The 15,536-nt window shown below is 36.5% G+C and overlaps 1 protein-coding gene across 1 annotated transcript in view; it reads right to left on the bottom strand.

The window, feature by feature from the left end:
- Positions 1 to 15,536, bottom strand: part of PCDH15 (protocadherin related 15) — an 870,634-nt gene that overhangs the window by 180,160 nt on the left and 674,938 nt on the right. The window contains exons 22-23 of the mRNA XM_053923048.1: positions 7,498 to 7,803; positions 3,114 to 3,338 (exon numbers count right to left, since the gene is read on the bottom strand). Coding sequence (XP_053779023.1) covers positions 3,114 to 3,338; positions 7,498 to 7,803 — 531 coding nt within the window. The remainder of the gene's footprint in view (positions 1 to 3,113; positions 3,339 to 7,497; positions 7,804 to 15,536) is intronic.

The following is a 15,536-nucleotide window of genomic DNA, read 5'->3' as shown; positions in this document are numbered from 1 at the left end:
TTTGATGGACTAGACCACTTGATATTTCTTTTATTCTTGTTTCTAAAAGAAATTATATTTCTTCTCATTTTCAAAGAGAAAGCTTCAAGATCCTTTCCCTGTGGTGACTGTTTTGAGTAGAAATATCTCTTAGCAAATACCATGCAATTATGTCATCAGCAAAGCAGCTTGTCAGTACTGCAAGTAAACAGACCAATAGCAGGAAATTTGTAGGCTTATGGAAGGTCTATATATGTGGACAAATGAGAACTCTATTCCACTTCTCTTCAAAACAAACAAGTATGATAGTACACAGCAGGGTCTTAAAGCTCTCTGCGATAATCTCACCCTGCATGTTCAGGAGAAAAGAAAGCAAGTGTCAATCTACACTTGGAAAAATGTTCTGTAAATATATTCATACTTATATCATACTTGAAAAAAGTGGCATTGAAAATACCTACAATTAAATATTGATTAAGGTGTTGTTTAAATGTACAATAAATCAGGAATAACTTCATATAGAAGTTATTGACCAAGAAGATTTGACAAATGAAATGGTATGACTTCTCTAAATAAGATAAAGCAATTGAAAAACCAAACCAGATCAACACTGCCCTGCTTTTGAAGAAAAATTAGCTCATCCGCCTTGGCCAAGTAGCTCAATTACAGCGTTGCCCCTATATGTCAAGGTTGTGGGTTGGAGCCCTGCTCAGGGCACATGCAAAAATCTCTCTCTCTCTGTCAATAAATTTTTAAAAAAGGAAAAAGAAAGAAAAATATTAACTCATCAATGAGCAACTCCTTTCCACATTCTGATAAGAAGCCTTGAGTGATACTCCCATATTACAATAAATGGGTGCTCAGGCCAGACAAAATACATTTTAAGAGGCTTGAGCCCAAATAAAGAATGAGGCTTATTTAATGCAAACTTGCTTTTTTAGTTTATATATTTGGGTTCAATTTGAGTACAAATTCTTCTTCTATCAAAAGAAGTCAAAGCCAAAAAAAAATTCAAAAAAACATTTATAAAAGTTTATAACTTTCTATCATCAACCACATCCATCCTGTAGAGAAAGCTACACTATGTGAGCATTCCTCTTTGGATCTGGGAAGAATAGAGGGAAAGTCATTAGGAGCAAATTTTTTCTTCCCTTATGTCCAAAACAGTCAATAACTGGACTTTTAAAAAAATGTTTTTAACATTCAATTTCACCAAACCAGATGGGTAGGCAAGAGAAGACCAGGGAAGATGGTCTATATTTTTCACCTGCTCCAGAAGTTATTTTGCTATAGTTAGTTTATGCAGATCAGTCTCATCTTAGTCTTTTTCATCTCTTCATTTATCATGACATCTTCATAACCACAAATGTGGTCATATTCCTAACATGTTTATGTAAACAGATTTCTAAATTTCTAATTGTCATACCACAACAGTGCGGCAACATAGTATTTTAAAATGTGAATTGAAGCCCCTCAGGTTCTTGGGGATTTGTGTTGTGTTTTGATCCTCCCCCAGGCTACTAAAACATTCAGTATCATTGTTTGGGGGGGGGGGGAAGAGTACAAACAGAAAAGCAGGTGACCTGAGAAAAGATTCTGATCTTTCACATTCTAATTCTCAGTCAGAACTTACTTCTGAATAAAATTTTGACTCCCTGAAATAGATACATTTCTCACTATCTGAAATAAAATTGTTAGGATAGAGAGACACAAAATGGATGCAGGTACAGAGACATTGTGGGCTCCTCCCTGAGAAAGAAGGAACTCGGACCCTAACGAAACTCTCCAGACAGTGTGAAGGCATCTGAGAATGGAAGGGGCTAGTGTTCCCCTTTCTGAGGTGGTTTAGTGGAGGCAGCAGGTCTCTGGGGAAGAAATGGCATCAGACGGGTACTGGCAGGTAAACCTCAGTCAGGTGTAAAGAAAAAGCAGTGGAACCCTGTGTTCCCCTCTGATTGTAAGATTATTTTAAAACAAAACAAAACACACACACACACCAAACCCAAGGATCTTACAGTCAAGATTTTAAAAGCATTTACCTATATAATAAAGAGTTATGTTAATTATATGTTGGTTAAATCTTTAATAATCTTCCATGTTCTTATATCTATATTTTATTGTCTATCAAAAGCAATAGCATGTTTAGTTATTTATCAGTTAACTATCAAACAAAAACTAAAAAAACCCCCGATTTTTATCCCATTATTTACACTTTGCCATGCTCTATGAAAATGAGCATTGTAGAAAAGTTGCCTATGACCTTGTGTATCTTGTAACCTTGCATACAGAGCCCTCTACTGAGAGCACCTTTCAAGAACTGAAGTTATCCCCAGAACCTGGCCTTCTACTAGGCAAAAATTCATCAGTAGAAATGCATTTGTGATGCTTTCCCTATCAGAAAGGTGCTCCTTTGGGAAAGGGCAGAGAAATCTGAAAGTTTTGTGTGCAGATGAAAGTTTTGAGAACCGATGAATCTTTTTATCATGTTTTCTTAAAGGTGCACCTTAAAAATCACTGGAAACCCAAAAGGTTGAAGATGCCACACTCTTTCAGGCAATCATTTGGCACAGGGGATTTTAATGAATGAGATAACAGACCTGCAGAGCTCAAGAAAGCCCCCAAGATTATAGAAGTTGAAATGGTTGAACCATAACATAGTTGAAATTTCATGTGATCCCAAAGCTTATTTCATTCTAGAATCTTGGGTTCCAAATCAAACTAAACTAAATTATTCTTGAGGCTTAGAACACAATCATTGAATCATTTTATTTTTAATTTTTTTAAGTGAAGGGTTTGGATAAAATTATTATCTCTGCTGCTGTAGAATTTGGACTAAAGTGCAGTTTGGAGATATTGGGATTTGGTTGAAATCACAGAGCTAATGGCAGGCTCGGGCAACCACAGTGTTTGAATTAACTTTTAGTGTTTCCTTCATATTTATCATTTATAGTTAAATGCTATAGTTATTTCTCAAGTCTTCATAAATATTTCACATTTAAAAATCTGTGTTCTGGGTCTGGTACCACTGTTTTATTATAACTTGTTACACTAAATACTATAGTTATAGTGTAAAAAACAGAAGCTACATGTAGAGAGTTCGAAGTAGGCAACCAGAAGTCATCTGTGTCCCTTACCTTTACTATCACTGTGACGGTCGCAATACCAGGTGGCATTGTCCCATAAATATCAAAGGCCTCCACGAGAAAAGTGATGCTTGCTTCTTGGGGTGGAAACGACTCATAGTCCAAACTCCTTAAAAGGGAGAGTTCTCCTGTAAATGGGTGTAGTGCAAAGATATGTTTCACTTCCGGGCTTCTTATTCGATAAGACACATTTGCTCCAAGGTCAACATCAGTGGCCTGTAACAAGGTAAGCAAAAGAATACTGTATCAGTGGCATTACCACACAAGAGGAATGAAAGACTGATAAAAGTCATGTGTCAGTGCTTATGACAGCAGAAGTTTAATGATGGCCAAAGTCATGTTTCAGAGAAAAGCACTTTTGGTAAGTAATTTACTAGAGAAGGAGAAGAGAGAGAGAGAGAGAGAGAGAGAGAGAGAGAGACATGAGATTTTGTTCTGTTGATCTTATTGCTAAATTTACTTTACCTGAAAAATTACTAAGTAACAGAATCATCCTGCAGTAAAGAAATACATATGGTCATAAGTCATCATTATTTCCTGCTGATCATAGAACCTTGGGAAGGGCCGTCAAGGAACACGTATAAAGGATTGAGCCCATGGGCAAAGCCAAAGTGGGGGAAGGATTGAGGGTGGGAGGTGGGGGTGGGTGGTGTGGTGGAAAGTGGTGGTGGGAAAATGGAGGCAACTGTACTTGAACAACAATAAAAAAGAACATAAAATAAAATAAAAGAAGAATACAGAAACATACATATTGGATGCTGGTAGAGAAGGTCTGGGTAGGTAGAAAGAGCAGATACATGATTTTGAAAAATCACCTATCGTGTATTCTTTTCTTCTTAAGAATCAGATTATGGGTTTACATGAATTAAATGTTTAGTTGAAATCAGACTAAGTTCTACTAATACAGCTGTTTGTACCTTAGAGATTCTCTGATTTTAAGCACCATTCAGGCTTCTGTATGTTATTTGATGAGGAGGTGGGTAATCAGAACAAAGCACAGCGGAGGACTAAACATTGATTACTCTGAATTGTCCTGCGACTGAAACAAAATCATCTCTTCATGGAAGGGTTTATTTTTAAATAACAGATAAAAAGAAAGGTGGCAAGTGGAGGGAGGAAGTAGGCAGAAGAAACAATCTTGTATCAGTGGGTCAGGAAAAGTCGGGACTCAGACAGATGGAAGGAAGCTATAGTATATGAATAGATTTGGGGGACTCAGAACACCCCAAACTCAGCCCTGCCTCCTTACCTAGTCAAAGAGATACTTCTTCCTAGTCTTTGGGCTCTGCTCCACCTCACATTGAACACTGTGGAAAGGCAGTGTTTGAGGGTGGCTGCTTATGCCCAGTACCCCTCTCCCTTTTCAGTGATGCCCACACTTAGGCAGAACATTAAACTACACTGGGTGTCAGGGCTGGTGTTGGTTTACTAGGGTGGCCGAAACAAGTGCCACAAACTGAATGACTTAAAACAACAGAAATCTGGGGGGAGGGGTGTAGAAGTGCAAGAGGGTATGGGGGGATAAATGGTAATGGAACAAATACAGTAAACAATAATTTAGAAAAACAGACAGCATGCCAGATTTAGCTGTGGTTTTCTGGCCATTGGTGTAGAGCACAGGATCAAACTTTTTAGCTTCAAGGTATATTGAGGTTAATCAATAAGAGTATTAGGTGTGAGAATGATCACTAGTAGTGGCTTATTGTTGGATCAACATTTCATGTAAAGAGCACTTTTGACTTATTTTCATAATAGCTGCATAAAAAGCAACTGTACGTATATGTTGGCATATGTTTATTTCATTTTGCTATCATTTTAGCAAACATTTTTTTTCTGCTCCTTAAACTCTTGTGCTTTTACATAAAACATTTGAACAATGAAAAAAAAGGAAAATATTATTTTAAATAAAAATAAATATGTTGAGTGATTTCCATAAACACAATACATTATTAAGGCACTATAAGAAAACTGAAGAAATATAAATAATAATTTCATATCACAAGTATCCTATAATACATTTGTAGAGATCACTTTATTGTAACTCCTTTCATTTACCTAATATTTACTGAGTAGTTATGACTGTGAGGTGCTACAGAGATGAGCGAGATGAATCAAGACATAGTTTCTGCCCTCCAGGTTACTATCTCAAAGAAATAAGACACGAATACCCAAATCAAAGGGAAAAGCTGATATATTATTTAAAAGTATTTAGGATTTGGACTGATGTCTTTTAGCTGAAAGGATAGGTTTTTAAGAAGCTTTTGTAGGATGACTATTTCATTCAGAAGCACAGGCTGGCAAAGGCCACTCTGGGAGAGGAAATGGGTGGAACAAGAATGGTATTGGGAAGATGAGGGCTGGTGAGACTGTGCAGCATTCATGCACTATCTCCTATGTGAATGTCCAGTCTTGGGTCCCTTTAATCAGTTACCAACATCATAATGAGAGAGATAATTCTACAGCACAGATTTTATTATTCTGCTGCCTAAAATCCTTCTTGTTTTTCATTCCATTTTAGATCATCTCCATTCTCTTTAACATGGTGAAAAGGACCAACACATTTTCCAGCCTTTTAGTCCCTAATTCTCTCCTCTCTACCAGGATTTTGGGCAAGTTCTTTGCACTGCCTTAGAAAGTCTTTCTTCCTTACCACACAGCAGAAGGAAGGCACTCCTACCCTTTTCGACAGCATGGAGGGAACTGGAGAGCATTATGCTAACTGAAATAAGCCAGGCAGTGAGGGACCAATACCATATGATCTCACCTGTAAGTGGAACCTAATCAATAAAACAAACAAGTAAGCAAAATATAACCAGAGACATTGAAATTAAGAACAAACTGACAGTAACCAGAGGGGAAGTTGGAGGGGATAATGGGGGGAAAGGGTGAAGGGTTTTCAGGAACAACTATAAAGGACACATGGACAAAACCAAGGGGGTTGGAAGCAAGGGAGGGATGTGGGGATGGCTGGGGTGAGGGGGGAGTGGTGGGAGATAAATGCAGACAACTGTACTTGAACAACAATAAAATAATTTTAAAAAACAACTACAAAAAGTCTTTCTTCCTCTTTGCTTGAAGGATTCTTACTCTTCAGGTCACGCTTTAGAAAGCAACTTTCTCCAGGAAACATTCTCTTTGATCTAAAGATTAGGTTAAGAGCCCCACCTGTGATCTCCTAGGCCCCTCCCATTGAGGACCTCCAGTTTAATCACCAGTTTACTTGTCCACCAGACCAAAAACTCCGTGAAGGGAGAAAATCTATTCTTTTCATGTTTGAATCCTGAAAGTCTAGTATAGGAGTTGACATAAAACAAACATTGAAAAAATATGCTTGTTGATGAATGAATAAATGAGATGAATAGAAGAATAAATAAAGAAATAATGGCCCTCTCCCTGGCCAGCTTATGTCACATTTTTCATATGTATTAATGTTTACAGTCTAAATACTTACTGAGTTTAATTATGAAAGAAATATAAGCTTTTTAAATCCATGCTAACAAAATTTATGTTCTGGATTGCAGGTCAAGGAAGGGTTAGACAATTTTTTTTCCAAAATATAATTCATATATCACCTGTGCCAGAATTAAAGCAGTAGTTGCTTAAAATGAAAATTTCTGGTCCATCTTAAACTCCTGAACCAGAATATTAAGAGTTTCTGGTAACAGCACAATTGAGAAATGAAAAAGGAGGCTTGGATATGGAGACACTAATGAAAAAAAAGAGTTAGAGCTGTAGAAGAATGTCAGTTGTTCATTGAAAAAATCCAAAATAAAACAAAACAAAATAGTGGGTATATAGCAATACCCTATTTTTGTAAAATATAGGAAAACTTTTACATATGTATGTATATATATATATGCATATATATATTTGATATTTGCCTGAGCACAAAGATAAGTGTTGACAGAATAAACATAAAAATATTAATATTGAGCATTTTGGAAGTAAAGGTGGGAATTACTGACTTTTTATAGTCTATTATATTGTCCATTGTTACTATAAATATGTATGTATTGTTATTATTATTTTTAAATTTTTATTGTTATTCAATTACAGTTATCTGCCTTTTCTCCCCATCCCTCCACCCCACCCCAGCCAAACCTCCCTCCCTCCCGTGAGTATTATTAATTTTAATATTGAAAAAAACTTTTTAAATGTGTTATTTAATTTTTACAAATGCAACCTTTCACCCTTTAATTTTTGGTATATCCCTAAAAGTAGAATTGTTAGATTTTTTAAAATGCAGTATTTGAGAGATACTTATATTAATTTAACTGGGTGTTTTATTTTTTTTGATTTCTTAAATCTGTCAACTCTATCCTAATAGCTAATCTCATTATATGGAATTCATGAAGTTTATGCTTATTCCACACACCTCTATTTGAAGGAAGGAGGTCCCAGCTGGCAGATTCTCTTCAACGACAACGGTATATGTTGAATTGGTGAACACAGGACTGTTATCATCAATGTCCAAAACCTTGATGGCCAGTGTTAGAGTTGAATGACGAGGGTGTACTGCTCCATCAGTTGCCACAACAACAAGTTCATAGTAGTCCCTGACTTCCCTGTTAAGCTTCACTGTTGTGTAAATACTCCCATTGGATGTGATTCGAAAAAGATTATTGAAGTTACCCAAACTGTAGTACACTTGGCCATTTATTCCAGCATCGGGATCAGTTGCCTAAATGAAATTAAAAACAAAGAAGTTCACATAGTACATTTTATTAAGCTTTTTTCACATTACAGTTTGTTGTGTTTCCCTTCTGAAAGAGAATATTTAATGAATCATGATGTATTTCTAACTGGATACTCTTTTTCTCTAGGGAGAATATTAAAAAGATAATGACAATGTAATGCAAAAGCTTAGAACATGAAAATAAATATAGCATAGCTTAATTAATACTCTTCATTCAAAATGAGCATGAAATAAATTGATAATATCAGTAGCAATAACAATATTGTTACAGAAAACTCTCATTACAAAGTAGTACATTTTTCTACATTATCATTTTTTAATAGATTTTGAATTCTAAAGTAACCTACTGACAACTTAAGATGCTATAGATATTTTTTAATTCAAGCACTTTTTATATTAATTTTCATATGTATGTTCAGGAATTATATATATGTGTGTATATGTATATATATTATATCATTTAATTCTCACAATGTTTTTATGAATAAATAGAATTGGTTGCATTTTACTAATGAGAAAACTGTGACTTAAGGAATTTAATTATCTTGCTTAACGTTACACAAGAAATCAATATCTCAGTGACCTATTTTTTAGTATAATGCTTCATATGTTAAACTAATAAATATTTGTGAAATTAATGAAAGTGAAATTTGAAACTAAATCTACTCCAAAACCCAAGTGAGAGTAAAAGCATACTAATGATGAAACACCTACAATAGTCTCTTCTTTAATATTACAATAAAATCTCCAAATGATAATTGAGAATTGTTGATGTAATAATAATAATATAGTAACTGAAAATTTTAAGACATATCAATCACTTCACACCAAACAAAATGTAGAAAATTTGAGTGAATATTCTCTGGAGTGTTACGAGATCTTACTAAACCTCAATTGTGATATAAATTATGACCTCTACACAATACTGTGCCTTTTGTGTTAAATAGTTCTATATTAGTTTTCTTCAGAGAAACTGGAGGAAATTTAAGCAGCCATAAAAGGTTATATAGTTATGCCTCAAAATGTCGCTAAGGAAAATAAGGTACTTGGCTGCATTATGAGCCAAGGACACAATAATCACTTAATATCCACAACATTCTTCCCCTCAACACACACACACACATACACACACAATGTTATCTTTTTGTCTAAAATCACAGCTTAAGTAACTAGGAAAGTATATATAATCCAATAATATAAATACATCTTATTTCATCATATCATTACTCTTGAAAATTCTAGTAACTTTTTCTGCCTGTGGGACTTCTTAAGGTCACAAAAATCTATGACTTATGTAATCAGTAATTTAAATGATAGTGTACATAGAAAACCCTATAGACTCCACTAAATAACTACTCGACCTAATAAATGAATTTGGCAAAACAGCAGGATGCAAAGTCCACATTCAGAAATCAAAGACATTTTTGTACACGAACACTGAAATATCAGAAAAAGAAATTAGGAAAAAATCCCATTTACTATAGTAACAAGAAAAATGAAATACTTAGGAGTCTTAACCAAGGAGGTAAAATACCTGTACTCAGAAAACTACAGAACATTGAAGAAAGAAATTAAGGAAGACACAAATAAGTGGAAGTGTATACCATGTTCATGGATTGCAAGAATTAACATCATTAAAATGTTCATATACCCAAACCAATCTACAGATTCAACACAATCCCTGTATAAATATCAATGACATATTTCACAGATATAGAACAAACATTTCAAAAATTTATATGGATCCATTAACTACTCCAAATAGCCTCAGCAATTTTAAGAAAGAAGAACAAAGTAGGAGAGATCACAATACCTGATATCGAAGTATATTACAAGGCCACCGTAATCAAAATAGTCTGGTACTGGCATAAGAACAGACACATAGATCAATGGAACAGAATAGAGAGCCCAGAAATAAACCCATGTCAATATGATCAATTAATATTTCACAAAGGTGGCAGGAGCATAACATGGAGTAAAAATAGCCTCTTCAATAAATGGTATTGGGAGATCTGGACAGTTACATGCAAAAAAAAAATGAAACTAGACCACCAACTTTACACCATCCACTAAAATAAACTCAAGATGGATAAAAGACTTAAATATAAGTTGTGACACCATAAAAGTCCTAGAGGAAAACATAGGCAGGAAAATTTCAGATATTCCCCACAGCAAAGGATATAAAGGAAAGAATAAACAAATGGGACTACATCAATTTCAAAAGCTTCTGCATTGCTAAAGAAAACATCAACAAAATGAAAAGAGAACCAGCCATATGGGAAAATATATTTGACAATTATGCCTCAGACAAGGGTTTAATCTCCAAAATATATAAAGAACTCACATGACTACACACCAGGAAGACAAATGATCCAATTAAAAAAAAATGGGCAAAGGACCTAAACAGACACTTCTCTAAGGAGGACATACAGAGGCACATGAAAAAATGCTCAACATCACTAGCCATTAGGGAGTTGCAAATTAAAACCACAATGAGGTACCACTTCACATTAGTCAGAATGGTCATCATTAATAAATCAAGAAACAACAAGTGCTGGAGAGGTTGTAGAGAAAAAGGAACCCTAGTGCACTGTTGGTGGGAATGCAGACTGGTGCAGCCACTGTGGAAAACAGTATGGAATTTCCTCAGAAAACTAAAAATGGAACTTCATTTTAATGAGTGATCCTACTGCTGGGATTATACCCTAAGAATCCTGACTCACCAATTCAAAAGAACCTATGCATGCCAATGTTCATAGGAGCATTATTTACAATAGCGAAGTGCATGAAACAGCCTAAGTGCCCATCAGTAAATGAGTGGATCAAAAAACCTTGGTGCATTTACACAGTGGATTCCTATGCAGCAGAAAGAAAGAACTCCTACCTTTCACAACAGCATGAATGGAACTGGAGAGCATTATGCTAACTGAAATAAGCCAGGTGGTGAAAGACAAATACCATCTGATCTGACCTATAAGTGGAACCTAATCAACAAAACAAACAAGCGAGCAAAATAGAACTGGGGACATGAAAATAAAGAACAAACTGACAGTGACTAGAGGGGCACGGGGGAGGAGGATAACAGAAGAAAGAAGGGGAAGGGGCAAGTCAAGAAACACGAATAGAGGACTCTGGAGTGTGGACAGTGGGGTGGGGTTGACTGTGGGAGCTGGCGGGTGGGGGGCAGGAAGTGCAGGATCCGGCAGGGGAGAGCAATGGGGAAAAAGGTGGGACAACTGTAACTGAACAACAATAAAAATTATTCTTGCTCAAGTTATGTTTTTTAGATTTTATTTATTTATTTTTATAGAGAGGGGAAGGGAGGGAGAAAGAGAGGGAGAGAAACATCTATTGACTGCCTCACTGGGCACCAAACCTGCAAGCCAGGCATGTTCCCTGACCAGGAATCAAACTGGTGACCGTTCACTGTGTAGGACGACACTTAACCAACTGAGCCACATTGGTCAGGGCTCAAGTTATGTTTTTATTCAGCCATCTATTGGAAGATTTATTATGATAGAACACTTTAATTTGATGTGTGTGTGTGTGTGTCTCAGGGGTGTTTATATATGGTCCTATATATGTCCAGCTGCTTAACATATCTCCAAGAAGATACCTCAAATACATCTGTATTAGTTTTTTATCGCGTCCATAACAAATTGCCACAAGTTTATCAGCTTACACAACACGAGTTTATTATTTTATAGTTCTGTACAACAGAAGTTGAACATGGGTCTCACCAGGCTACAATCAAGGCGTAGGCAGGGTTTTGTTGTTTCTTTCTGGGGCTATAGCAAAAGATCACCTTCCTTTGGCTCAGTTTGTTGATGTGATGTAGTTCCTTGAGGTTGTCTGATGGCTACCCCCACCTCTCTTTTGGTTGTCACGTGAGGACCACTCCCAGCTTCTAGAGGCCACTCACTTTCCTTGGTTCATGGCACATTCCCTTCATTGTCAAAGCCAACAATGATGGGTCAAGTCTCTCACACTTTTGAATCTATGCTCTTTCTTCTTTCATGTCACCTCATACTATGTATGAACCTCAGGTACCAGCTGTGAGATATGTGGTGGAACACACATACACGTACGAGATATAACGGCATTTGCAGAAAAGTCCCTCTTTATGCATAATATGCTTCCACCTATGTAAAATATCTCAAGCCTAACCATACTGGTCCCAGCCACCATCCACTGTGGATTAGATTGCTAATTACTTCTTAATTATTTTCTTTCACTTATTTCTCTTCAGAGAGATCTTTTATCAAAGGGGAAAGGAATGACACCCGCCCTCTGCTTAACTTCTTTCACTGATTCCCACTGCCTCGGCCAGTATTCAAAGCTTTAACGTAGCCCAGAGGCTCCACATTAAATGTTGCTTTCAGTATGTTCCAGAACACTGCAAAGCCCTCCAACCTCCAAACTTCTCCCAAAGCCTCTGCCTGGAGGCTCTGCTATTCACCAGCCTAATACCCTCTTATCTTTCAAGTGTCAACTCCACATCACCTCCTCAAAGCAGTTCTCTCTGACTCCTGAAGTGGAAATTATAACCTCCTCTCATACAGGTCAATAGTTCTATATACCTGCCATTTTTGTTGCTTTTAATAATTTTAATTATATATTAATATTTATCAGTGTGATTATTTGTTTAACACTGGTCTCCTTTTTTATAATGTAAGCCTTGAATAGTATTGTTTGGGATTTATGTTTTTTCATTTTTTCACTGATTGTGTGGTGCCTACGACAGTGCATGGCACATAGTAGGCATACATTCAATACTTAAGTGCATAAACATATAATATTAACATATAAATGAATGTATTATTACTGCTACAGAATTCTTTATTTTTGAAAGACTTTATTTATTTTTTGACAGAGAGGGAGGGAAGGAGAAAGAGATGGAGAGAAACATTAATGTGTGAGAAGAACATTGATCAATTGCCTCTCGCATGGACCCCAATGGGACCAAATCCACAACCCAGGCATGTGCCTGGCCTGGGAATTGAACTGGCGACCTTTCACTTTGCAGGATAGTGCTCCACCAACTGAGCCATGCCACTCAGGGCTGCTACAGAATTCTTAAATTATTTTACTCACTATATATCTATTATTTGGTTTTATTTTGGTTAATATTTCTTGCTTTATCATTCTATGTAATTTTAATTAGGAATCTCAAAGCAAACACCAGAATTATTCAAATTGCATCTGGGACTCTGGTTATTTTAGCATAACTACTGATTACTAGTTTATGTTGAAAAATACCATTTTTTAAAGTACATGGTGGTATTTTGTCGTGATCAAAACACGGGTACGATAACAATAAATATCTGTGTACTTTCAATATTTTGTGGAATGACAAAGTAGGACTATGCAGGTTAAGATGGAGAATAACTATATTGTATAAAAAGAGATTGCTAATTACAGAAGTGCTCATTATTTTCAGAGCTTCTAGTGTACGTATTTTAATGTAATTAACTTTGGTTGGTCATTTGTTCTCTCTATGTCTCAGATACCTCAACTTTAAAAAATGGGAAGTAGAATTGTAATTTAGAATCTCTTCTGCTATTATACATGTCAGAGATGAAATTTTCAAACACATCGCAGATCATCAAGTATAACATGCGTAAAGTAAACTATAGCTATTGTATGATTCTCTATGACCCAGTGCCGATGCAATTTTCTCATTCCCCAGTATGAAGTATTTAAAAAAGCGAATAGGCCTTATTATACAACTAATACTAGAACAATACAATGTAGTAAATACATTAGTAAAGGATGAATTAGGAAAGACCTCACATTTAACTACAACAACTCGTGTTTGTAAATTGGTGGGCCGGAGGACTGTTAGGACACGTACTCCAATGACAGACTGACATACGAAGCTGTAGGTTTAGAATAAACCATCCATCGTGAAGTGCTCCATTGCATTGGTATTTCCCAAACTGCTGCATTAACCATATTTGCCCTTGGAAGCTTCGCAGTGCTCATTATCTCAAAGAAGTGTTACATTTCAAAATCCTCTTTGTTTACAATTATTGCATTAGAACTTCTTCTTCTATCCTTCATCTTGCCAAGAGGAAGAACAGTTTAGCAAGACAACTTCCCTGTCTATGCCACCTCACTCACAGAAGCGGTGGATTTGGTAGGGTAATACACGGCCTCATTTAAGATTGACTATGTGTAAGAATGGCATCACTGTGTGTTTGTTTAGCTGTAAGTGCTCTTCCTCTGCGGGCGAGACGAACAATTTCCGCCTCACCCAGAGGGGAAGAGCTGTATGGGTGAGTGGGATTGTGAGATGCAGCATTAAACAGCCCATCTGGCTCTCACACTAAGCCTTTTGATATTACTGTCACCCACCTGCCAGAATCCTGTATCTACAGAATCCTGTAACAGCAGAATGTTAGTTAATGTCCCTTATGATGCTACTGTGCTTTTTAGAGGGAAAAAGTGAGGAGAGATGGAGAGAGAATGGGAGGTTATGTTCAAATAAATAAAGTTTAGAAACAAGGAATATACTTTTTAAAATGTTTCATTACTTCAGAACTTTTTTTTTTTTATATTGTGAAGTTTTTTTTTTTAATATATTTATTGATTATGCTATTACAGTTGTCCCATTTCCCCCCCCACTCCACTCCATCCTGCCCACCCCCCTCCCTCCCACATTCTCCCCCCATAGTTCATGTCCATGGGTCATACTTATAAGTTCTTTGGCTTCTACATTTCCTACACTATTTTTACCCTCCCCCTGTCTATTTTCCACCTATCATCTATGCTACTTATTCTCTGTACATTTACCCCCCTCTCCCCCTCCCACTCCCTTATTGACAACCCTCATGTTCTAGTTGTTTGCCTAGTTTGCTCTCGTTTTTGTTTTATGTGTGGTCATTAATAACTGTGAGTTTGCTGTCATTTTTACTGTTCCTATTTTTGATCTTTTTCTTAGGTAACTCCCTTTAACATTTCATATAATAAGGGCTTGGTGATGATGAGCCTCTTCAACTTGACCTTATCTGAGAAGCACTTTATCCTCCCTTCCATTCTAAATGATAGCTTTGCTGGATACAGTAATCTTGGACGTAGGTCCTTGCGTTTAATCTTGGGTAATGTAATTATGATGTGTCTTGTTGTGTTCCTCCTTGGGTCCAGCTTCTTTGGGACTCTCTGAGCTTCCTGGACTTCCCGGAAGTCTATTTCCTTTGCCAGATCGGGGAAGTTCTCCATTATTTGTTCAAATAAGTTTTCAATTTTTTGTTCTTCCTCTTCTCCTTCTGGCACCCCTATAATTCGGATGTTGGAACGTTTCAAGGTGTCCTGGAGGTTCCTAAGCCTCTCCTCATTTTTCCAAGTTCTTGTTTCTTCATTCTTTTCTGGTTGAATGTTTGTTTCTTCCTTCTGGTCCATACCATTGATTTGAGTCCCAGTTTCCTTCTCATCACTATTGGTTCCCTGTACATTTTCCTTTGTTTCTCTTAGCATAGGCTTCATTTTTTCATCTGTTTTTCAAATAGATTCAACCAAGTCTGTGAGCATATTGATAACCAGTGCTTTGAACTGTGCATCCGATAGGTTGGCTATCTCTTCGTCGCTTAGTTGTATTTTTTCTGGAGCTTTGAAGTGTTCTGTCATTTGGGCCATTTTTTTTGTTTGTTTGCCTTGGCGCGTCTGTTACTTTAAGGGGCGGAGCCTTAGGTGTTCACTGGGGCGGGGTAATGCTAGTC

Source organism: Desmodus rotundus, chromosome 4 (assembly GCF_022682495.2).
Source record: "Desmodus rotundus isolate HL8 chromosome 4, HLdesRot8A.1, whole genome shotgun sequence".
Classification (NCBI taxonomy): Eukaryota; Metazoa; Chordata; class Mammalia; order Chiroptera; family Phyllostomidae; genus Desmodus; species Desmodus rotundus.
Note: the sequence above shows the minus strand (reverse complement) of the source record. Positions and strands in the feature narration are given on the sequence as shown.